The 24,290-nt window shown below is 36.0% G+C and overlaps 1 protein-coding gene across 2 annotated transcripts in view; it reads right to left on the reverse strand.

Moving 5' to 3' along the window:
* LOC131161483 (uncharacterized) overlaps positions 1–24,290 on the reverse strand; it is a 140,134-nt gene that overhangs the window by 78,805 nt on the left and 37,039 nt on the right. For both annotated transcript variants that reach the window (XR_009138483.1, XM_058117273.1), the window contains exons 10-15: positions 13,738–13,816; positions 13,583–13,629; positions 13,236–13,430; positions 8,743–8,818; positions 3,822–3,902; positions 3,662–3,742 (exon numbers count right to left, since the gene is read on the reverse strand). Coding sequence is in view for 1 of the 2 variants with exons in the window: in XM_058117273.1 (XP_057973256.1) it covers positions 3,662–3,742; positions 3,822–3,902; positions 8,743–8,818; positions 13,236–13,430; positions 13,583–13,629; positions 13,738–13,816 (559 nt within the window). In the remaining variant the exon portion in view is untranslated. The remainder of the gene's footprint in view (positions 1–3,661; positions 3,743–3,821; positions 3,903–8,742; positions 8,819–13,235; positions 13,431–13,582; positions 13,630–13,737; positions 13,817–24,290) is intronic.

Consider the following 24,290-nt stretch of genomic DNA (forward strand, 5'->3'; position numbering starts at 1 on the left):
GACCCTCTCTCTCAAATCACTCCCCAAATGTCTCAAAAAAGTAGTGGAGGAAATGGGTTTTCCCCCTTTTTCTTCCTAGTGAAAACCTTTATCCAATCCCCTTCTCAAAATGCTCTCCTTGCCCTCATTTCCCTTGGACATGCTCACTTCTCTCCCTAAGGAGGTCCTTTGATAGACCTCCAATGGAAGGGAGAGAAAACCCCTATGAATTTGAAACTCAAAAATTTAAACTAAAAAGTAACCATCATTAACTACCAACTACCAATGTCGTAACTTGGCATGTGGCATCAATGAGACAGATAGCACGCCCAAAATCCCCAACCAATCACAAGAGAACAACTCAAATTATTAAATTTTGGCAAGTCCGGTCAACTGCCTGAAGGAGCCATCAACCCCCTATTAGGGTGCCAAGCTAATTTGGTGGGAAAAGGGGCTGGTCGATAGCCCTTGCTATTTTCTTCCTTTTGCATTTTTATCTTCACTTTTTCATATGTTCAACTTGGCCTTTGTTTTTGTAAGGTAAAAAATGACTATAGACACCTACCATAAAGCGGGTTGGAATTTAGTAGATTAGATTTTTTTAAGGAAGGGGGGCTGCATGTCTAACATAAGCTATTCTGTTTTAGTGAATGGTGAGCCTAAATCTTGGTTTAGGGCTTCGAGGGTGTTGTTGTGAGTAGGTTGGTTAGTAGGGCAGTGGATAGAGTATAGTGAAGGGAGGGGGCGATGGTTTCGCACCTTCAATTTGCTAGAGATAGTATCTTCCTTTTAAAGGACTATAGGCCTTCTTTTTTGAATATTTTTGGTCCTTTCCACATTTTAAAGGGTTTGGGTCTTAACATTAACATGGGGAAGAGTAGTATTGCGGCTATTAATGTGTCTGATGAGCATGTCAGGAAGCTATCTTTGGAGGCAAGGTGCAGTGTGTTGGATTGTCCATTGTCCTATTTAGAGGTTCCTTTGGAGGATAAACCAAGATCCATTAGCTTTTGGGATACGGTGGTAGAAAGGTTGTCTAAGCATTTAGATGGGTGGAAGGGTTCCCTTTTTTCTCGCGGGGGATATAACTAATATCATTCAAGCTTGTCTTTCTAGTATCTCGTTGTATTTTCTTTCTATTTTTAAGATTCCTGAGGGGGTTGCTAGCAAGATTGAGAAAATAATGAGAGATTTCCTATGGTTGGGGGTAATGGGTTTTACGGATCATTTGGTGAATTGGGAGGTTGTGTGTAAGTCTAAACGGGAGGGTGGTTTGGGTCTTGGAAATTCAGTGCCTCTAAAAGGGCTCTCCTAGCCAATTGGCTTGGCGGTTCGCCCTAAAAGATTCTCCCCTATGGCATAAAGTTGATAAAAGCAAGTTGGGGCTCGACAAGAATGGGTGGGATAGTAGTTGGGGATGTTGATGTTCTTCAAGAAGTCCATGGAAAGTTATCTCTCAGATTTATCCCCTCTTTATTCCCCATACTATGTTCCTATTGGTTAGGGTTGTAATATTAATTTACGAAAGACCTTTGGTTAGGGAATGTCGTTTTTTCCACATCTTTTCTTCATTTTCAGTCTAAGGTCAGGGCATAACAATATCATTTCTTCTTTGTTGTTGATCCAAGTGGTTATTTGCCTTTGTGGGATTTTCGCTTTTGGATGCCCTTAAATGATAGAGAGGTTGATGAGTTATTCCCTTATAATATTTGTCGAATAACTATCAGGTTACTTTCGAAGCAGATAGTCGGTCGTAGTCCTTGGATCCTTTGGGGGTGTATTCTTGCAAATCATTCTGTGAATTTTTGTCTAGCTCTGATTCTTCGTTTCCTCTCTACAAATCTTCTTGGAAAACCAATGTCTACCCTAAAATCAAAGCTTTTATTTGGTTGGTTGAGCTTAATGGAATCAATACCAATGGCTTGCTGCAGATTATGAGACCGCTGAAGGCTCTCTCTGCAGGCGTTTGTGTGCGTTGTTTTAAATATTCAAAATTTGCATTACATCCTTTATGCAATTTGACTTTGCTTGTGTGGAATAAATTATTTAGAACACATTTGGTACTGTTGATGTTTTCTGCTTTCTATTTTTGCTTATGCACAGTAATGAAATAGCTTATAAAAATGTGTTTATTTATGTTGTCTATTTTCAATTGTTTGAGAAAAAACTGGAAAACAGATTTTATAGTTTTCAGTTGTTTTGGCAACTTCTTGTCAGAAATTTTAATATTCGAAAAATAGTTTTTTTGAATTAAATCATTCATTTTATACAATTTTAAATTACAATTAAAATAAAATGGTCTTATGAATTTAAATATAATTAAAATAAAAATATACATAAATTTAAAAATAAAAAAAAAAAACTAATAAGGCAATTAAAAAAATATTTTAACTATTTTCCAACTGTCGTGTACAATAAAATTTTTATTGTAAAGTAAAATTTGAAAGCAAAACAATTAAGTAAAATAGTTACAAGATTTTTAATTTTTATTATAGTATTTTTTTAATGTTTATTATTTTGAAATTTTATTATTTTAATCATATTTTTATAATATTATTTGATTTGAAGATAAAAATGAGCATTCTTTAATTAAGTTTTATTTTGTTTTAGGTTTACAAATATTAACCAAATAGGTTGTTGGTTTTTGGGTTTTAGTTTATGTTTCTAGTTTTTGGTTTTTGTTTCTGGTTTTCGTTTACATAATTTTAGACAGCGACACCAAACTGCCCCTTAGTTTTTTCAAAGAATGTTGTGTTTGTCAGCAGTGGAGGGTTTTTGGCAGTTTCTTTTGTCAGTTTTGGGAGGAAAAAGACAGGGCAGCACTCTGGGAACATGCTTTTTTCTTTTCAGTAATTTGGGGCTGTGGCTGGAATGCAATGTGCATATCTTCTTGGGGAAGAAGTTGTATTCTCTGCTGGTTTAGAAAGAGATTCATTATATGGCTTCAAAGATTCATTACATGGCTTCTCTTTGGTGTGTAGATCAGGGGAACTTTAAGAGGGTCAGCTATTCAGATATTCAGCACAATTTGCGATATTTGTTGGATTGATACTGTGTGAAGGTTTTTCGTTTTGTTCTCCTTTCTTTTTTCAGGAGATGTCTTATTCTCCTGGTTATATATTTTTATAATCTATCAGTGTACCTTTTTAAGCTCTTTTGCTATCAAAAAAATAAATGTGTGAAATATAATAATGAAACTATTGTCCACTGAAAGAGTAAAACTCTTGAGCTGTGAAGTGCAAATGGACTGATGTGACTCTTTGAAGTAGCCGCTTCAAGAAAAAAATCATGAAGGCTATTAGTGCATCCAAATGACAACTCCAATTGGCCTGTCGTAGGAGTCTAGGACTACTGGCTAATGGCATACTTGTGAAATATACTAACTGCAGATCAAAGGATAAGAATATTTCACTGTTCACTGATGAAATTCAGATACCATCAGGTCTGAACTACATCAATGTACAATCAATTCACAAAAGGCAGGATAAATCATAATTATGATATCTATCCAGGCCAAGGAAAATAAAAAAATACACTACCAAAAAAAAGAACAGTAAGATTAAAATTTTATAAAAAAAAAAATTAGAAAGAATACATATCACATGAATGTCCAATACATAAAATAGAACTATTGGTTACATTAATAAACAAACGGAAACACAGCATATAGAGGAGGACATACTCTGTAAGCGCTGTTCTAGTTGGCTAACGAATCTTGGAGAAACAGTTGATGAAAGGATAATAGATGCTCCAGATGGAAGGGCTGTGAAAATTGAAATACCATCAAAAAAGAAATTATGTCAGTACTGCTCAGTGACCACAAAATAAAGATGAGATACTACCTGGCACAGCGCCCTGATCTCCATACAAAACACTTTCCGCTTGAGCCTCATTTGTGACCATCACTACAAGAACATCCACATCTGGAAAGAAACACTTATCAAAACAAATGGCTTCTTGCTAGAGAAGAGTGTTGATATTATGTTGGATGTTTCAAATTAAAAAAAAAAAACAACTATCTATTTAATAAATATTATATAACACTTGTCAGTTTTATTCTAATTAAATATACATTAATTTTAATATATTAATTAGTTTTAACATTTCAAATATTAATTACTACTTTAATGGTTTCGTATTTATGATGCTGGAAGTTATACTTAATTTTACCTATATAAACTATGATCCAGCTTCATTTCAATATACAGTTTTTCTTCTTCGAATAACTTTATCTTCTACTCTTTCTTGAGATTTATATTTTGTTAGGTAACTAAATGACATTACATCTTCTATCGCTCTAGTGTTTGTGAATGCACACAAAAATTGAGCCAGCTGAGTAAACCTGGAGGTCGTGCGTGCAGTGACTATTTGCACCCAGAAATGTTCTCTGTAAGCACGAAATCAGCTTTAAGGACAATGTTCCTTCCACACCTCAGCTTCTAATAAGTATTAATATATTTAATTAATATTAATTTTATAAATAAGAATTTTTCCTTCAATTATATTTCCAACAATATTAAAGCCGAATTCATTTCAGCACAATGAGAACAAGGGACATAGTTACAAATTTTTCTTGCACACATGAAATTTACATCTAACCATCTTGTCCTAATTTGTTGTGGTTGAGTTTTGGTGCTTTGGTCAGACCCTAAATGCCATATTGATGATCAAGGCAATTTGGTGATTGGTACAATCATGATCTGCTGAAGTTGGCAAGAAATGTGTGGATCAAGTAATGTATTTTGGTCCTTTTCTTAATTCCATGATATAATCACCATCTCTTTCTCCATTATTTAACTTAACTTAGCCCCTTGTAGTTTTGATTTTATTTTTGGTTTGAAATTTTTTACAACCCGTTAAATTGATATTATTTGTATTTTCTAGAAGTTTAAATGATATTTTTTTTCCCATTTGTGTGTTGCACAACTTTAAGGGACTCAAACAAGAACATTGGAGTTGATGGCAAAATTAATTGCAAATGATGTCACAAATATTGTAGAAATTTTAGATCATTAATATGTAAAGCAATTTTAGTAAAATTGCATTTAGTTTATTTATTTTGTAAAAAATGCTTTGAATTTGATGTGTTTTGGCTAGTTTCATTTTGTTCTACAAGTGCTGACTGAGGTTTGGGATGTGTAAGTGATTCGGTTAAGCAAGAGTGTTTGACTTCTCTAATTTGCTTCATTGGCATGTTCAATTTTTTTGATTGCTCCAGAAATTTAGTAAAATTGCATTTAGTTTATTTATTTTGCAAAAAATGCTTTTAATTTGGTGTGTTTTGGCTAGTTTCATTTGTTCTACAGGCGCTAACTGAGGTTTGGGATGTGTAACTGATTTGGTTAAGCACGAGTGTTTGAATTCTCCAATTTGCTTCATTGACATGCTCAATTTTTTTTATTGCTCCATCCTATTTGCATTTTCACCCAATTCTTATCAATTGTTAGAACCTTCATGCCTATCGTTTTGGGTTGATTTATTTGAAAACACCTGCATGATTTGTAAACCAAATCCAAGTTCATTTATGAAGAGTTTCAATAATAAATGAGCCAACATTATTCTTGAATTGATTTTATTATGAATGCTCCCGCTATGCACATGGACGAGATATTAAGGAAATTTCTTTAGTGAATTTTTATCGTGACATTAGCATTTTCAGTGAATCATTTTCTACAATTTTTTAGTAAACAATATTATAATATGTTATCTTTCAATTCTATTACATAAAATATAACACTACCTATTTTTCCCATAATGAGGCGAATTCTTATCTTCCTTAGTTGTGGGGGGTTTCCAATGTGATTTTTGGTATTCTTGTTCATTCATGAAAATGTGTGATGATGCATAAACATGCAGATAAATATAAATATGCTCCATGATTGTTATTAATGATTTTTATGTCTTTGAGAGGCAAATTAAGAGGTGCAAATTAGGCATAATACATGGAAGCAATGGTGTGGGGATTAAGTCACTTGGCCATAAAATGGCATGGAGAAATTAAAGTGTAAGCACATATAGGTGTGTAAATTATTTATTTTTGTGGTGCATTAACCAAGTGGATAATAGACGCATAGCCATAGTATTGGCTTTGGTTAGTATATTTGTGGACTAACCTAAACTAATTGAATAGTCAAATTGGGCTATTGTTAGTGTGATTACAAAAATGTGGGGGTACCTAAAATCAATATAATCAAAATATGAGAATTGAGAAATAATTGTTGATTAATGATTTCCTTAACTAAAGTACAAGCTAAAAAGCTAAGAAAATAAACATTGAGGAGGATGTATTTTAAGCCCTTAACATAAACTACTAATGATGGCAATCCAACCAACGTGATTGGAGATCCCATGAATTAGGTTGAATGGGTAATAACAAGTCACTGAGTAGTTTGGTGAGCATTATTATTTGATTTGATCATCCCATGGTGTTTTGAATGGTGCAACTGTAACGATTGTAAGGTTTAGCGTATCTCTTAATAAATCCATAGCCTTTGTTAGGTTGTGTGTTTAGCTATAGTTACACACTTGATGGATTTACCTAAGTGACTGTGGAAGTGGGGCCGCTTCCTATGAAAGTTTACTAGGCTAAAACTTTCTAGAGCAGTCATGAATTCCTAGGTATGCTGCATAGTCTATTCATACCAACCCACAGGAGTTTTATCTCTAGAGATGTTATGTGAGTGATATGTTTATAGTGTTACGCTAAAAGAACTTGGTTCAAGAATTTAATATTCACCAAGTTCTTGTAACTGATAACATACTTCCTCCAGTGCAATTCAAACTAAAAGGTATTGCCATCCAATGCATTACATCTCGTAAATTACCCAACACTGTTTTTATCTTTCTTCGATTTTTTTTAATTTGAATCATTTGGGGGATTGTTAATATTTATGTTGGATGTTTCAAATTTATAAAAAAATATATATCTATTTAATAAAAATTATACAACAGTCTTGAATTTTATCTTAATTTTACATTAAATTTTAATGTATTAATTAGTTTTAACATTTTAAAATATTAACTACTACTTTAACGGTTTCATATTTATGATGCTAGAAGATATACTTAATTTTACCTATATAAACTATGATCCAACTTCATTTCAATATATGGTTTTTCTTCTTCAAAATAACTTTATCTTCTACTCTTTCCTCATATTTATATCTTGTTGGGTAACTAAATGACACTACATCTACTATCACTCTAGTGTTCGTGAGTGCACACAAAAATTGAGCTAGCTGAGTAATCCTGGAGGTCGTGTGCGCAGTGACTATTTGCACTGAGAAATGTTCTTTGTAGGCGCAAAATTGGCTTTAAGGATAGTGGTCCTTGCATGCCTCAGCTTCTGATAAATATTAATATTTTTAATTAATATTAATTTTATTAGTAAATATTTTTCCTTCTATTATATTTCCAACAAAGAGATCATCAAAGAACAAGCTTGCAGTACCAATCCAAATGTGTAGACAGTGTATGATGTTGACAATACCAATAGGAGAATAAAGAGTTCAGGAAATTCAATCATTAGAAAATGCAATACAGATATTGAAGCAAATTATTGGGCTCACGCATTATGCTCTTCAATTTTCTACACAACAAGTATCACATTAATGCAGGTGGTCCAAGAAGCCCAGGGATGACAATATATACAACAAGAACCCTTAGGTCTAAGTATTGCAGTCATATTGACATAACCATATCCAATTATACTACAAGGCAAAGCCCAATAAGAAAATTTTTCTATCTTGCAGCCCCATCCATGAAATTTCTAAGCTACAGCAATAAACAATGCACACTATTTCAAATAGAGTAATGCAAGCTAGCAATACATAGTATGGGGAGGTGTGTTAAGATGTGTCCAGGATTCAGATACCTATTCATAGTGCTGCTAGAAGAGAATATGTTATTTTAGTAATAGGTAGTACAAGGGTGCGTATTTTTTGTTTATAAAGATGGTAGAGTGGCAGACCTAGCTGTATGTAAGCTACAAGGGACTGCCTATTGGTCTTCTCCCACAAATCTCTTTTACTCTTCTTCTCTTCTGTTCTCCCTCTCTAACCCTTACTTTTTTGTATTTTCTTCACTAAAACTTCCATTTATTTTAGAATTGGAACATGGTATCAAGAGTGCTAAACCTCACCAAACCTGATTAATTTAACTTGGTTGCAGCCACTTCTCTTCCTTTCTCCCATTTTCTCCCTTGTCAACTCTTCAAATAGGGATTTCTTCTCTAATTTGAGAGTCATTTTAGGGTTTTGTCTCCTCTTATCAGCGATGAGCAACTCTTGTTGAGTTTTGTGTGGCACATGGTATTTTGCTGATGTAAAGACAGTCACATACAATGGTATGACGTACTATGATATGGACATAAACCATGAAAACCTCCATGCCCATCATCTCCACAAAACTTCACAGATATAATTATTTACAATCAAAATGCAATTTCTGATGTGAAAATCAACTATTGAACATCATTTTAATGCAACTGAGCAATTCTTCAGTATAATGATAAAATACGGGCTATCAAGTGCAAGATTCAAGGATTGAATTTTGAGTGCAGCAACTTCAGGAAAAATCCGAGTTGTTAGCAGTTACTTCAACCAGCACCCCAGGACCCTTCTAAACAATAAGCTGGAAACAGTATTTTAATTTAAGGCATATGACATAACATGAGAACTCTTAAAGTAGTTATGGAAACTACCAGATATTTAAAATTGTTCAAATATTTTAAGATTGAAGGCCATTATCCAAATCAAGAATTACCTCTAGATACATGTGATGGAGATTTCCCAACCAGGCCACCAGCATCAGTGAATCGAGATAGTGTCGGCTTATAGACCTGTGTTCCAAAAAACACAACACAAATATGCTTTTATTAAAAAGATACAATGATACTCTTCCCTTTTTTTTTGAAAGCAAGGTATTTCAAATAATAATTAAAATTTGTGTAAAATAATATATATATATACTAATAATCAAAGCTTTTTCACACACTACGGAATAAAGTGGAATTGAAACTCTCACAGGTCTAAGCTTCCTAGAAAAGCATCAATCAATTAGCTGGTTGCCAATAAATTAAACCGCCCTACTTGAGTCCACTTTCAACTCATGGTTTATCATGCAAGCTCTACAAAACGGAAAAGAGATCTGAAAGTTTTCCGATGCAATAACCATCAGGAAAAGCCAGTATGCTCTAGCTGCTTGGAGAGGTATCCAGAGGCCTACACATTCCTAGAGAACAAGCCCCTGCTTCATTTATATGATATTTGAATCATAAAGCCTTCCATAATATAATAGAAAACTAAAGGGCATTCTTTGCAATCAAAAATGCATATCTTTGTTTAGGTTTTCCGACACAATAACCATCAGGAAAAGCCAGTATGCTCGAGCTGCTTGGAGAGGTATCCAGACCTACACATCCCTAAAGAACAAGCCCCTGCTTCATTTATATGATATTTGAATCATAAACCCTTCCATTATATAAAAGAAAGCTGAAGGGCATTCTTTGCAATCAAAAATGCATAACCTCTATTTAGGTTTAGGTTGTCAAATGGCTCTTCTGTATTAACTCTAATTGTAACTGCTCTAAGAACAGAGGACAGAACTGCAAGAAAGGATAAAACCATGTACAGTTACTTGTAACAAAATCATATACATTGTATATGTATGTTTGTAAGGATCTTTCGAAACGTTTTTCATTTATAAGGGAAACATAAAATTCCTTTATATAGGAAATATAAAATAACCCAAGAAACCTATCTTAAGCAGCAACATTTTTCTCAATTTATTGCTAATTATGGAAATTTTTTTGAATATGCTTTTTCTCCTTCATTGAAGCCCTTTGAGCCTCTCTACAGGAATCATTAAAAACCACTTGAAAGGAAAAATAACAAGTAGGCATGAAGTTGCAGTCAATGTAGGACATGAAATCATCTTTCCATTGATCTTAAAGTGTGGTAACCTCCTTATCCTCAAAAGACACAAAGAAATAGGCTCTGTAAAGGCAATATCATAAATATGTAAACTTCATATTTATTATTTACATCATTTTCAAAAGCTGCAATAAAACCCATTCCTGGCTCTATCTTGCATTTCCTCTTGCTCTTCCCATGCACAAATAAGTTGGTGCAATTCCAAATTGGAGTAGACAGCTATTAGAAAAAAAAAAAAATTTGAGGGCTATTTGAGTTGTAATTATCAGATATTTATATTGATACATCATAATGTCCAAATTTCACCTTTTTCTCCCAAGGAACCTCACTGCATTAAAATCACCATCCATAATCAACCTAGGAATCAAAGACAGAGGCAAAATAAAGCTCATCCAGAAAGGAGCCCCTAAGAGCAGGCCTAGAAGGACCATATACAGAGGAAACCCACCATTGACCCGTCTCTAACTTCTAACCGGACAGAAAGAGGGGATAAAAAAACCAACTAGACTATCCACTCTGGTAATAGAACGAGTATCCCACAGCACAAGGATGCCACCCACCGAACCCCGAGAGGGAACATAAATTTAATCCGCACAACGCCCTTGCCAAATCCCTCTAACAACCACCCCATCAACTAAATCAAGCTTAGTCTCCTGGATTAAAACAATATCGAGAGAGTTCCTAAGCAAAACCTCCCTAATCAAACTTCTCTTCCTAACTTCCCCTAGACCCCTAACATTCTAACTTATAATCTTCATAATCTAACACATTTTCCCCCCTTTTCCCGGTATACTTTCCGCCCCCATCATTACCCTTCCCAACATTGGAAGGAATAGCAACATCCACCTTACTAAGAATAGGCTCAGGGACGAGGGAAAAAGACCCCTCTTCAATCAAAGCTGTAATCTAGTATAAATTGTGCTTAACAGAATCTTCTAACCCTTGCGCAGTTTCACAGGACAATAGGGAGCAGCTCTCTTCTCCTATATGCTGAATATATGTAAGGGCTTCTTGCTCTGTATTAACCCTTCCTCCCTTTCATTTAAACAAAGACTTCTTAAAAGTTCTGCCCATTTGTCTTCTCCATCCATATCTATCTCACCTCTCAACTGGTCAACTAGCACGTGGTTATCAGAATTGCAAAAGCTGCTTAGGTCATCTTCTGAATTTGAGCACTCCTCATCATCACAAATCTCTTCCCCTTGTGTTTCTTTAATTTATGCTGTATACTGAGAGCCTATACTGAGACCACTCTCTGCTCCCTTACTGTTACATGGGTCAATTTCTGCTGTGTAAAACTAATTTCCTGTTCATCTATTCCATCCCTCTTCGGAAGTTCTACTTCTTTGAACTCTGCTTCCAATTTAGTTTTATCACCCTTCTCCCACCCCCCACCCCCAATCTTCGAAATAGAATCTTGGAGAAAATCAATCTTATTCTTCTGTAATAAATTCTTCTGAAAGTTTTTACTGGAACAGCCTTCTTCTGAACTGACTTCTGTGAAAGACACTATAGAGTCTCAAATAAATTTCTGCCCTCAGTACCTTCTCTCTAGAATCTCCAGTACTCACATGGCTCTGGTTTTTCTTTTATGACCCATTATTGACTGTTCTAAAAGGCCCACTAGTGTCAGGCCTAAACCTCCCTCTCCTGAGCCAAGAATTATAATTAGTAATAGGTTTAAAACTGAACTGGGAAGGGAAGTTAAAATTCCATTCCTGATATCACAGGATTCCCAATAGCTTCTTCCCAATTCTCTCCTCCCCGTCATCAGTGCAAAATTGACAACTTCTACAAAAAGTGCACTTCTCTGACTATCTACCCTAACTCTGCATCATCACCAGCCTCTCATGCTATATTAGGTTCAAGGATCCACAGGTCGTACATCTGATTGTGAAGTCTGTGCCATGTTCAGACGAAAGCTTCAGTAGGGCTTCAAATAAGCTTCTCCACACTTTCGCTGTTCTTGCTCTCAGGGACGCACAGAACAAGATGTTTTCCTCCCACAAACCCCTTCTCTAGACGAAGGAATCTCCCCTTAACAGACTAATGTCAGAAACGTGGGTCTCAGAAAATCAATTTGGTTTTATGCCTGGGAGATAGACCACAAATGCTATATATCTTTTAAGAAGATTAATGGAAAAGTTTAGGAAAAAGAAGAGACTTGCAAAAGGCCCAAGTTGGTTTCCCAAGGAGATCCCAACAGCAATCAATGGCATGATTTTCCTTGCCACAATGTGTGCAAATGCAAGAAATGCCAATGAACTCCTCGTCCTAAAACACAATGGCTCCCACAACCACAATCCAGATCTCATCCTTGTCCTCCAAAATTCCCCTACCATGGTTAGAGGGAGTAACTATGGCTGAATTATCACAGGAAGAAGCCTGAGAAGTAGTCAGGCAGCACAAACTAGCACAAACAGCACTTCAGGACTTCAAAAAATCCAGAACTTACAGCACTTCAGAACTGCAAGACCCAGTACTTCAAGAGGCAGTTATGACTACAGAATTCAGGCTACAATGTCCTGGGAGAATTGCTTAAGCACAAAGAGCAGGGTCGACTACGACAAAGTCCTGCAGGCACTTATTAAACATCTTGGCAGCAGCCATTGGCATTATGGCTGGCAGCAACTGGAAACAAGTGCAGGCAAGAATGGGAAATAAGTCATTGAACACCAATCAAAATCAACCAGCAACTGATACAAGATTGCAAGCAATCAATCATGAACACACATCATCACAACAACATCATCAGCAAACCATGAACAGTACCAGAGCATGGAACAGTGGAAGAGCAACAGCAGAATACTAGAAACAGAGCGCATCAACAAACCACCACGAAAACACACACCTTCCTACCAAGGATGCTTAGCAACCCAACCAATGGGAAGGGTGTCCCTAAACGATTCTCAGACCAACCAGAACATCAGATTTGAGGACTAATTAGGGAAGGATAAGAAAAAAAAAAAAAACAAAACAAAATACAGAGTATCAAAATCAATTCAAATAAATCAGATTTAGAGGAGATTGATGCTCTCATATCATGTTGTAAAGTTAGATATAAAGAGAAGAAGAGAAAAGAAGGAAAAAATTGATGGCAGTTTCCCTAGCATATTTACAGCTCCAGATCTGCCTTTTTATATATTATTATTAATAATAAAGATTTAAGGACAAAAATATCCCCAGTAATACAACCTAATTACTAAAATAACTATTTTCTTCTACCTACATCAATGAGAAAACACAATCATTTGGGTTTCATCTTTAAATTACAAAACTAAATCATAAAATAGAATGAGTAAGCAAAAGGGGGTAAAGAATTACATCGTAACCAAGAACGCAGAAATTGGATCTCAGCAGGTGAGTTGCCATGCCAAATCCCATTGCTCCAAGACCAATGAAACCAATTCTGTTAACAGTTTTTGATTCAGCTATAATTTGATCTTTCAACTGCTCAGGACTGTAGGTTTCTGCATTGACTGCATCTGTAATTGGCACTCCGTACACTTTTTCCCAAACCTATGCAACAGGACAATATATGCATCACATAGAACAAGCTCACATAAAGATAAGGAGTATCAATTAGAATACTTTGCTCTATACAATGGCCCGAAAGCAGGCAGAAAACACATTTTAACAGAAGTTCCAGAGGTAAAACTACATGAAATAACCTTAACCAATGTAGCATCCCCAGCATCGCCCTGACCATGTGGAAACCCTGAAAGGAAGTGTGAAAAGCAGTTGAGCAAGGAACAGGCAGATTTCAAGAATAACCTCTGTTATATATGCAAAATTTTTCGGATTCTGCGATATTTTTATTTCATACCAGATATAAGTTGTTGATAAGCAACTGCCAATAGTGGATGAGGAAATGCTAACGACTTGGCCATATCCAAAACCACCCCCTTAAATGTAAACAAAAATCCATTAACCAAATGTCAAGTCACAAGATATAACTACAAGTACAAGAATATACGAAGAAGGCACAATAACTGCTTATAATAAATCCAAAAAATGTGCTGATAAATGAATTAACTGTAATATTTACAATCACAATTTGTTATATGCTAAATGAATATTGCACAGTTGTAGTCTTTGTGTTGCCTCATTACTTATTTTGGCATCTCTTCATGTAGTAACCATGCCACACCTTCTTTGCAGACCCAGTCAATGAAAGAGTTTCTGTTAAAATGTAACTGTAATTCTGTATTATGTAGTGGGAAATAGAATTATGCAAGAATTTCTTAAGGATGAAGAAAACCAGCAGATAGACATCTTAGTCCTGGCAATCATGGAAAGCTGGCAACATCGCTAATTCAAGTAATTAGCTAGCAATAGACCTGCATGCATATAAAATATAAGGCCAAATGTATTGACAAATATATCCCATGCAATGAAGTAAAAAGCCCCTGTTTGAGAATGCTCTGGCCCTTCACATTAATCAGCAAGACAAAATTATGCTTATTTAATTCTCAAGCCTCATACGCTTATATATTCACATCTATGTCGAGATAGTCATTTTTTTTACCAAACAAATCTTAACTTAGTTCAAGAAATCAAAATTCAAGGAAAAAATAAAGAGAGAATAAAATGTTTCACTACAGGGTCAACTGGCCCCTTCTCTTCCCTGTTTTCTCATGCATGCATGGAGATTGTTGACGCCATTTGCATGCAATCAGCCAATCTCCCAGGGTGATCAACCAGTCCATCGCAAATTTGAATCTTGAATTCTTTTCTTGCGATTAGTTGGTTGTTTTCATTGTGCCACATGTTAGGCAACGAATAAGGATGTTGGTAGTTGGTTGTTGGTAGTTATTTTAGTTTGAATTTGAAATTTCAAAATTCAACATTCAAACTTATTTCCCTCCATTTTCGCATGGTCTATAAATAAACCATGCATGGGCCATTTAAGAGCACGCCTACAAAGGGGAAAGAGAGTATAATGGCAGAGATTCAAAGAATTTTTGTGCATGTTTGGAGTAGATCTCTCATTCCCAAAATTTCCATCATTTCTCTCATTTTTCATACTTTCATTCCTTCCACTTTTTCATATTTCATTTGAGTGGGAATTTTCCCCTCTGATTTACATTGAAAAGCAATCTTCAGATCAATCATTTATCTTTTATTTTGTATTCATTTGCAAGTCAATTTTGCCTTACAAAAAATTTGAGAATATGAGTTGGCATGATTGATTTTGCATGATTCCTGCATATGCATTTGATTTCGAGTAATAGCATGTCCTCTAGGATCAGTTAGAATACGATTGTGTTCTAGATTCAACAAAAATTGCACGAAAATTTGGAAGTAGTAAAGCATACATTGTAGGTGGTCAACCACCTCTCTGCAAATGGTCGACCGGCCTAGCCAGAATGTTTAAGTCCTTATTTTTTTTGTTTCTCTTTTGTTTTTCTAAAGTGCTGCAATGTTTATGTGAGATATGATGAGATCGATCGAGTCCTCCATAACAAATGGTGTCAGCTTTATGGTTTTTCTCTTTAAAAAAATCAAAATATTCTCATTTTTTTAAGTTTTATGGTTTTCTTCTTCCAAAAAAGCCAAAAATTATTTTTAGAGAATTTTTTTTACCTTTTAAAGAACTATCCATGATGTGGTTGTTGGATAGATTAAAAAGTCTCTTTTCTGAAAATAAAACCAAATATGTCAAGTTGGGATTTGTGGTTTTCCTTTCAAAGACGCCAAAACACTCTTTTTGGAAAATTTACCATTTTAATAAACTATCCATGATGTGGTTTGATAGATTAAAAAGCCTCTTTTCTAAAAAGTAAAATCAGAAATTTTGAGTAGGGTTTTATGGTTTTCCTCCCAAAGAAACCAAAGCACTCAATGTTTAAGAGTTTTTCACATATAATCCCAAAAATGTTTTTTAAATTGAAATTTGGAAATGTTTTTGGAAACTACAGATGACTTGATTCCTCTTCAGAGGATATGTAGGCAATCTACTTTGTAGATCCATCCATAGTCCATACCAACCCAAAAACCATAAGTCGTTTTTCTTTCTTCTTCTCTTATTTTGAAAATTTGCATGAATGTATGTTCGTTTTGGAGAGGCATAAGTAGTAAGTTTTTCATGAGGTTAAGTCCTCTGTATAGAGCCTACGAAAGCCTTTCAAAAAGGGTTTAGGGAATGGAAGTTTTCTAAAAAGGACAAAGTAAGGGAAGGAAAATTTGAAGTAGGCGATCGACTGACCCCTACACGTGGTCGCCTAGCTAATGCTGCAACTTTTTTTTCATATTTTAATAATTATTTTTCAGAAAATTTCTTTCCAAAAAGGGAGACACGCACAAACAAGGCAAGTACGTAACCATTCATAGAATGGGTGCTATAAAAAGTGCTAACTCTTTGAATTTCATCAAAAAAGGAATTGAAGGAATCACTTCCCCATTCACAATGGTACTCCCGAACCTAAATCTTTTTGAAAAGGTTTCCCTTTATTTTTCCTTTTCAAAACTAAAATAAAGTGGTGACTCCATTTTCTAAAACAAATAGGCAAGTTAGGGAACCAATGGTTTGGTTGTCTATATTTGTTTAATTTTTAAACAGTTAGTAAATATGTTGGCAACCAAAACAGGCCACCCAAGCTCAGTGTCCACAATCTGCACTCAAACATTTTGTGCTGTCAGAGCCAGCCCCTATTTCCAACTTTTTTCTTTTTAAGCCACCTACATTTTACCCATAACAATGGCTTCAAGCAGTAGCAATCAGCTTGTTTTCAATTATTCCCAATTTATCAAGTTCCAATGTTTGTTGGAGAAAAATATAATTTATGGCGCACTCTTATGAATAAGCACCTCCCAAGATTTTTGGTATAAAGTTGAAGAGAGATATGAATTATACCAAGTTTAGAGATCAAAGCAACTTGGTCAACAGTATAAAATAAATAAATAAAAGGAGCACAGGGTCCAGAATGCACCAAGGGGGTAAGTAAAACTATTCTTCCTAGACTTATGGGTATAATTACTTCTAAAGATGCAAAGAGTAATATGTAACATGAGTCAAAAGATGTGAATTTTCCTTGTGTGTATCATTTCATATGGACACAATCAAGACGTTGGAAGGGGGTGTACATGAGGCGATGAGGTGACAAGTCAAAGATCACCATTGATTTCAGCAAGTGACCACCTTATGGAGGATCATCATACTTTTAAAGCTTATCGAAAGATAATTAACCTAGATCATATGGATAATGTGTCCATTCACACATCAAATTCACCTTAAGGCAAACGTCGATAACATTGCTGATGAACAATGAATTTCAGTGGGTTACAAGGAAGAGGGCCATATTTTGGACTAGACTAGGTGGGTATGGAGGGCGGGCCTTGGATCAACAATAAGGTTGCTCCTTTGTAACTGGTTGGTCATGAGTTCGAATCCAAGGAAACAGCCTCTTTGCATAAAAGCAGACGTAAGGCTACATACACTATGACAACCCTCACAAATCAGGGAGCCTTACAGCCCAAGCGCGCCCTTTACTAGGTGAGTATGATAACGATTCAAGAGGCCAAATTTTCAAGGCAGTCAGAGGGGCTATCAGTTTGAAACCTCTGTTGAATGGAAGGGGTTGTCAATCCCTGTGTTTGGAGAAATTTTCAAAGATAAAGGCCCACAAGAGTTAGTTCGTATCCCTAAAGGAGCAAAAGCATCAGATGGAGGTTGTTCCTTCAAGCTTTGAAGGACATAGCATGTAATAGCCATACCCTTTGCCCTGGTAAATTTAAATTGCTTAATAAATTGCATGGTTGTTGCATTTGCTTTTGTATGGAATGAATTTATGGCTTTATGCTAAGCATGAAGTAATAAAGTATAAGATAAAATTTACTGGAATTTTATTTAATTTGTAAGTGATAGGAAGGGCTTAGATTAAATAAAAATAAGAAATTCCATGTTAAAACATACATAACACAGGTTTTTGGCATAGAAATAAAAAAGAACAGATGAGGGGCATGACGAAGCCAGGAGCAGCTACCAGCACTGCAGAGCCTACTTGCTGCAAGTTGCTGCTGTCCTGATCTATTTCCAGCTATGGCATACAAGCAACAGACAGTGTACAATTAACTTTTGCTGTAAGCCCTACCTCTAGAGTGAGAGAGAGGAATAAGGACAGAGAAAACTTTGCTAAAAAGTAAGGAAACAGGAACAATATTGATCAGAGAAACATCAAAATAAATTGGAGAAGCTGATACCAAGGTAGTTGTTCTTAGCTTCATTTATTCATCTAGGGATTTTGGGTTGAAGTGAAATTTTTCAAGGAAAAATTTTGGGTAGGAATTTTCATGAAATTGAATCCAAATAGGAAAGGATTGTAACTTGGGATTGTAGGATGTTTCTCTTAGGTGAATAGTTGGATGTTCCTATTATTTGTTATCTTTGTCCATTATTGCAGGGATCATTCAGAATCAGCTCCTTCTTCTTCGCTTAGAAGGAGAAGTTAACCCAATTTGAATTTTAAATATAATGGGATTATTAAAATTGGACCTTTGGTTAATAGTCTTGATAAGAAGACAGCTGTGCTTAGGAGGGTTGAGAATAAAGGGCACTAAGCCCTATGAAGCAACAGGTTTAGGCTCAGGTAAGTCAATTGTGATGGGTGTGGCAAATCTCAATTTTGAGAATACTATAATAGGAGCAAGAAGGCATGGTTTAAGCCCCCGGGCATTGGATCCGGTGGCAAGGGCAGACTTGGGATGGGCCGCTTGATGGTATAAGTCCAAGGTTCGATTCCTGCTATCCACGATCAAAATCCGATTTACTCTTGTGTTGGCTGGGGGGCTGGTGAACATGGGCATGGGATTAGTCTAGGTTAGGGCGTGGCACCCGATGATCCTAGGACACCCTACGTAATAATAAAAAATAAATAAATAAATAAATACAAATGAAAAAAAATAAAAATAGAAAAAAAATAAAAAAATAAAAAGGAAAGAAGGCATGGTTTTAGGCAAGCATACTGAGTTAGGTCTGGCCAAGCTCGCTGTTAAAAATTAATAAAAATAAAGTAACAGCACATCAGAAAAATGAAAGGGCTGATGTCGTTGAAGGAAGAACAATTTGCAATATCCAGTCTGTCTCAAAGATTCAGCAACTGGGAGTTAAGGCTCCGGTTAGGGAAGTCCAAGGTAAGGAATTAGTGAAGCATCTAAAAAATAACTTGACAAAAACAAGTATTCATCCTCAACAAGCCCTATGTTCTCTCTTTTCTGCCAAAAGGTGTGGGTCGCAATCCTCTGAAGCTTCAGAGACAGATGAAAGTTCATGTCTCGATTCAGGAGAAGAAATGGTAATATGTGTGAATCTGAAAATGTTTGTTATTAGACAGAAAATGAAATTGATAGGGAGGAATTTTCCTTCAAACCCAAGTTGTGATTCTGAAAATGAATTAAGGTTCAAATTGATGTGGAAAACGTGTTCTGATTCGGACAGCAGGAAGGTGGGGAAGGTAGTCCCAAGAAGTTCCCTGAAGAAGCACGTGTTAGCATTTCTCATTTGTAGACATTCTGGGAATTGTTCCTATTCTTCAGCATAATCTCATTGCCATCTTCGGTGATCCCATTTCTAACGGAGGGCGGGTGATAATGTGAATTGGAAGATGAGAGAACTTCAAATTCTCAACAAGGTATTCTTCCCATTTCTAATTTATCTAAATTCACCGATATTGTTGTACGCCATAGTAAAATTCTAATGATTGAGATGTCATTTCTGTTAATCATTTGGCGGCGAGAGAGACGAAATAGGCCCACAAAAACTCCAAGACGAGATGGGCTTAAACCTAGCAAGTCCCATAAGACTTGAGGTGAAAGTACGGGTTAGTCTTAGTCCTACAGCCTGGAAAAGGATAAAGAAAAACAAAAGGTTCAAAAAAGAATAAACTAGCATTTATAGCACTTATTACTTAGAATAAGTGCTTGTGTAAAGAAGTAGTGCTTGGCATGTTTGTAGATAAGTGCTCTTTAAAAATAAGTTCCAAAAAGGCTGCACAAGCGATTTTTGAGAAGTTGTCTAGGATTTTTTCTTTTTTTAAGCACTTAAAAGTGCAACAGTAGAGAAGCGGAGGCCGCTCCATTATTTTTATAATATACATGCCCACTTTCATCACTTCTCCCTTCCTCTCCCTCTCCTCTCTTCCAGAATGAACTGTTCCACTGCGCAGGAATGCTCCACCCCCCCGGGCACCCTGGAATTCTAATGCCCAAACACCTCCCTCTATTAATGTCCTTCTTCAGCAGGAGAAAATTGCCCCTCTCGTTCGAAAGAGGTCTTAAATTGGCTGCCTGTCCTTTCTCTGTAATGGATTGAGCTCCCTGCATACCTGATACCTCCATTCTTTCTGGCCCTTCAGATAGGACCTCTATCACCTTCATCACCCAGATAAAGTCATCCTTCTTTAGCACAATGAAGGAAATATGCCACCCTGCATATTCAGTGAAATGGAAAGTTGATGAGTCCAAATCATGCTGAACACCTTCCTATCAATTTTAAAAGTAGAATATTCTACCATCTCTATACCCCGGGCCTCGGTTTTTGCGAGAAACTGTGAAAGAAATAAAGACCAATTCTAGTGTGAGGCAAGTGGCTAAGGTTGGGACTGCAATTATTGGAATAATGCGATTCTGGTTTGGGGTGCGGTAACCGAAAAGTGCCTAGATTTGCTCAAAAAAATAACAAGTGGGAGAGAAAAGATCTTTGAAAGGTTGCAAGTGATAAGAAAACAAGGGGTATCGATATTCAATCTCTATGATTGGTAGAGGGACGAGGGATTTTGTTGAATGGTTTTTGGTGGAAACTAATAAGTTCTGGCGTAAAGACACACAAGAACCATTGATAAACAACTCTTGTGTCTAGATGGTGGAGTAACAGGCGAGAGAAGAAGGTCATCAAAGTTCGAACTTAATGGCTGGACGGTGTAGCGATGGTTGAACGAGACAAAGAAGTAGTCGAAGTTTGATTTAGTGGATTGATGGCATAGCGACGAAAGATCGAGAGAGGGAGAAAGAGCCGCCATGATTGCTACCTCAATATGGCGTGATATCGGGAGGAAAGCATAGCTTTAGACCCATTGTCACCTTTTTGGTTAGGGTTTTTTTTTTACAGGGATCTTTATGCTTTAGAGAAAGCAATAAGATGCCTAGGGAAGTTCAACAGTGGGTTATAGAAAAAAATAAAAAATAGGACTAATGACTAGTATTACTAGAGTCATTAAGAATATGTATGTATACTAATGTCATTAAGAATATTTACAATAGAGTAAAGACTAGCATTAGGACTATATATGGAAAATCTAGGGATTTCCAATCACAATAGGTCCACATCAAGGATTTGCTTTGATTATTTATCTGCTTGCACTAGTTTTGTATGAACTTGTTAGGAGTATCCAAAAGGTCCCATGGTGTATGTTGTTCACACTGTGTATGTTATTTGCATATGATATTGTCTTGATTGACGAAAATAAGGGTGGAGTAGAATCTCGGTTAGAATTATGGGGAGAAGCTTTAGAATCTAGAGATTTTAAAATAAATAGAAATAAGATAAAATATATGAAATGTAATTTTAGTAGTAGGAAGAATACTGGAGAAAATATTAAACTTAATGATCAAGAAATTAATAGTACAACTAGTTTATGATATCTTGGATCTATTATGCAAGCAGAAGGAGAAACCGAAGAAGATGTTATACATGGAGTTAAAGGAGGGTGGGTGCAATGGAAAAGTTCTTCGTACATTTTGGTTGATTGTAAAATACCATTAAAATTAAAAGGAAAGGTCTATAGGATGGCTAAAAGACCAGCTATGCTAGAGTTGGTCAACTAAGAAACAGCATATCCCAAAAAGTAAAACTTGCCAAAATGAGAATGCTAAGGTAGACGAGCGGTATAAGTTAAAATAAATGGAGAGACAGCTTAGATAGTGCACAAATGAGAAGGAGTGAGCTAATTCCTATTAGTGGCAGTAGAAGACGTAGGGGTAAACCTAAAATAACTTGGAATGAGAGTAAGGATTTAATAAAGTTGTCAGCAAATAGACATTATTGTGCAAATTGGTGGAAAAGGATTCATGTGGCCAATCCAACCAAGAGGGACTTAAGGCATGGCTTTTTTTTGTTGTTGTTGTAGTAGTTTGGAGGCTATAATAGGGTAATCTCCATTAAGCATCAAAATTCATGGCAAGAGATTGATAACTTAGCCATGTAGAGAAGATGCGCAAGAATTTTAATCGACTTAGAAGATGTGGAGATATGAGAGAAAAGAAAACTATTGAAAAGGTGCTGAGAAGCTTGCCAACAAAATATAGGCATATGGTTGCAAGGACACTACAATCAAAAAATCTATTAGAGCTCACTCTAGATGAGCTCATGGGATCTTTTCAATCCCATTAAAAAAGAATAAATAGATTTTAATGCAATGTGAAGCTCAGGAACTTCAGCACTAATTCCGAATCATGGTAGCATATTTGTTAAAAATATGGCCATGAAATGAAGGATTTCCGCTTTCAGCATATATAATCCAAACATCCAAATCACTCTCAAAGTGATTGCCAGCAAAAATAATAAATAATAAATAATAAAAATAATAAAAAATTAAATTAATAATGAAACCAAGCATATAGAAGAAAATGAAGAAAAATAAACAAGCTAAGTATTTTATTATTGCATAAATGCTCGATAAGAATTTTTAAATATTTGGTATGTGGATAGCCAATGCAAATAGAGATCTATTCATGAATCTTGATAATATTCTCTTTGGAAGTGAAACGTGGAGATGGCAAGCTACACAAAATTTATAGGAGAGGAGAAATTGGAGTCCATGCAAAGGGCCATAACACCAAACTTATCCTCAATGTGCTTTGTGTTCCTAATTTGACTCAACATTGATTAGTTTTAGATGGTTACTACAAAAAACATATAAGTCACACTTTGACAATGACAAGAGCACCATCACTGATAGAAGAATATTCTCACTAGCAAAAGTAAAAATAAACTTGAACAAAATTTTTCCCTTCAACTATGCCACAGCATAAGAAAACTGCCATTCAAAGTGTAAGAAATGATGATTCTCATATCTAGCATCTACAATATCGGCAACTAAATTTCACAGCTGCAAATTATTGACAGAGATCCATATGCTTGTTGGATTGCTTTCTATTTCTACGCCAAGTGAAATTTGGGAAGAGATGATCCACTAAAAATGCATCATCAAACATTCCCAAAGACGTCTTGGTGAGCCAAAGCTCCACTAGAATTCATGTAGATATGTGAAAATACAAGAATGACATCTCTTAGCAAAAATAGATATTTTATTTGGTGATGATTATACCAAAATGATATGTTACTATTTCTTGAAGCATAAATCAGAAGGCTTCTCTAAAGTCCTTCAATTCAAAGCACTCGCAGAAAAACAATATGGCAGAAAATTGAAGATTCTAGGGACAGATTGCAGTGAAGATTTTATTTCTACAGCATTCAATGACTAATGCAAAATGGAAGGCATAAGAAGGCATCTACCAGTGTGCCACAATCCCCAACAAAATGCAGTAGCAGAATGAAGGAACCACATGGTTGTGTTGGTGTATATGTGTGCAATGCCCACCTCCCACAAGTTAATTGGCACACTTACTTGACGTATGGTTCAAATGAGGTTGAAGCAGTAAACCGCAATGGTACTACGAAGACAAAAAACATTCCCCTTTGAGATATGGGGGTCCGCTGGCAGCGCCCCCGGTGGGGGGTATGGTGGGCAATGCCCCCTGAGACGGTATGGCCTATCCAGCGTGAATGGCGGGCATGGTATGTCAAAGTCGACCACTAATGTCAAAGACGGCCACTAATGTCAAAGTCGGCCACTAATGTCAAAGATGGCCACTAATGTCAAAGTCGGTCATGGTAGGTGAGCTACCACCACCTACCATGGTAGGTGAGCCACCAATGTGCTTCTTCCACGGACCAAAGGCTATAAATAAGACCCCCCCCCCCGGGGAGCAATACACACATCTCGACTGCAAGATTGTATCCTCTTTTGTTTTTCTATTTGTTGTCCTTTCGCCATTGAAGCTCATTTAGTGAGTGCATGGTTAGACACATTGTTGTAATCCGATTGTTGTAATAAAACTTTGTGTTATTTCTTCAATCGTTTCTTCAAAACAGACCTTGGTGTTGTTATTCTACATGGTATCAGAGCTGAAAGCTACTAAGAAGAAACAACTATAAGTGTTGTGACATTGCAATGTGTCACGAAGTAAGCTTGTTCAGGGCATCATGCTTGTCTGTGACCGCTTATCTCGTGTGCTTAGGATGGGTTTCCATCATGTAAATACTAGTGTAGGGTTATTTTCTGCTAGTAGAGTCTTTGTAAGCCAAATATGGCAGTATGACTC

This window comes from Malania oleifera, chromosome 8 (assembly GCF_029873635.1).
Source record: "Malania oleifera isolate guangnan ecotype guangnan chromosome 8, ASM2987363v1, whole genome shotgun sequence".
Lineage (NCBI taxonomy): Eukaryota > Viridiplantae > Streptophyta > Magnoliopsida > Santalales > Ximeniaceae > Malania > Malania oleifera.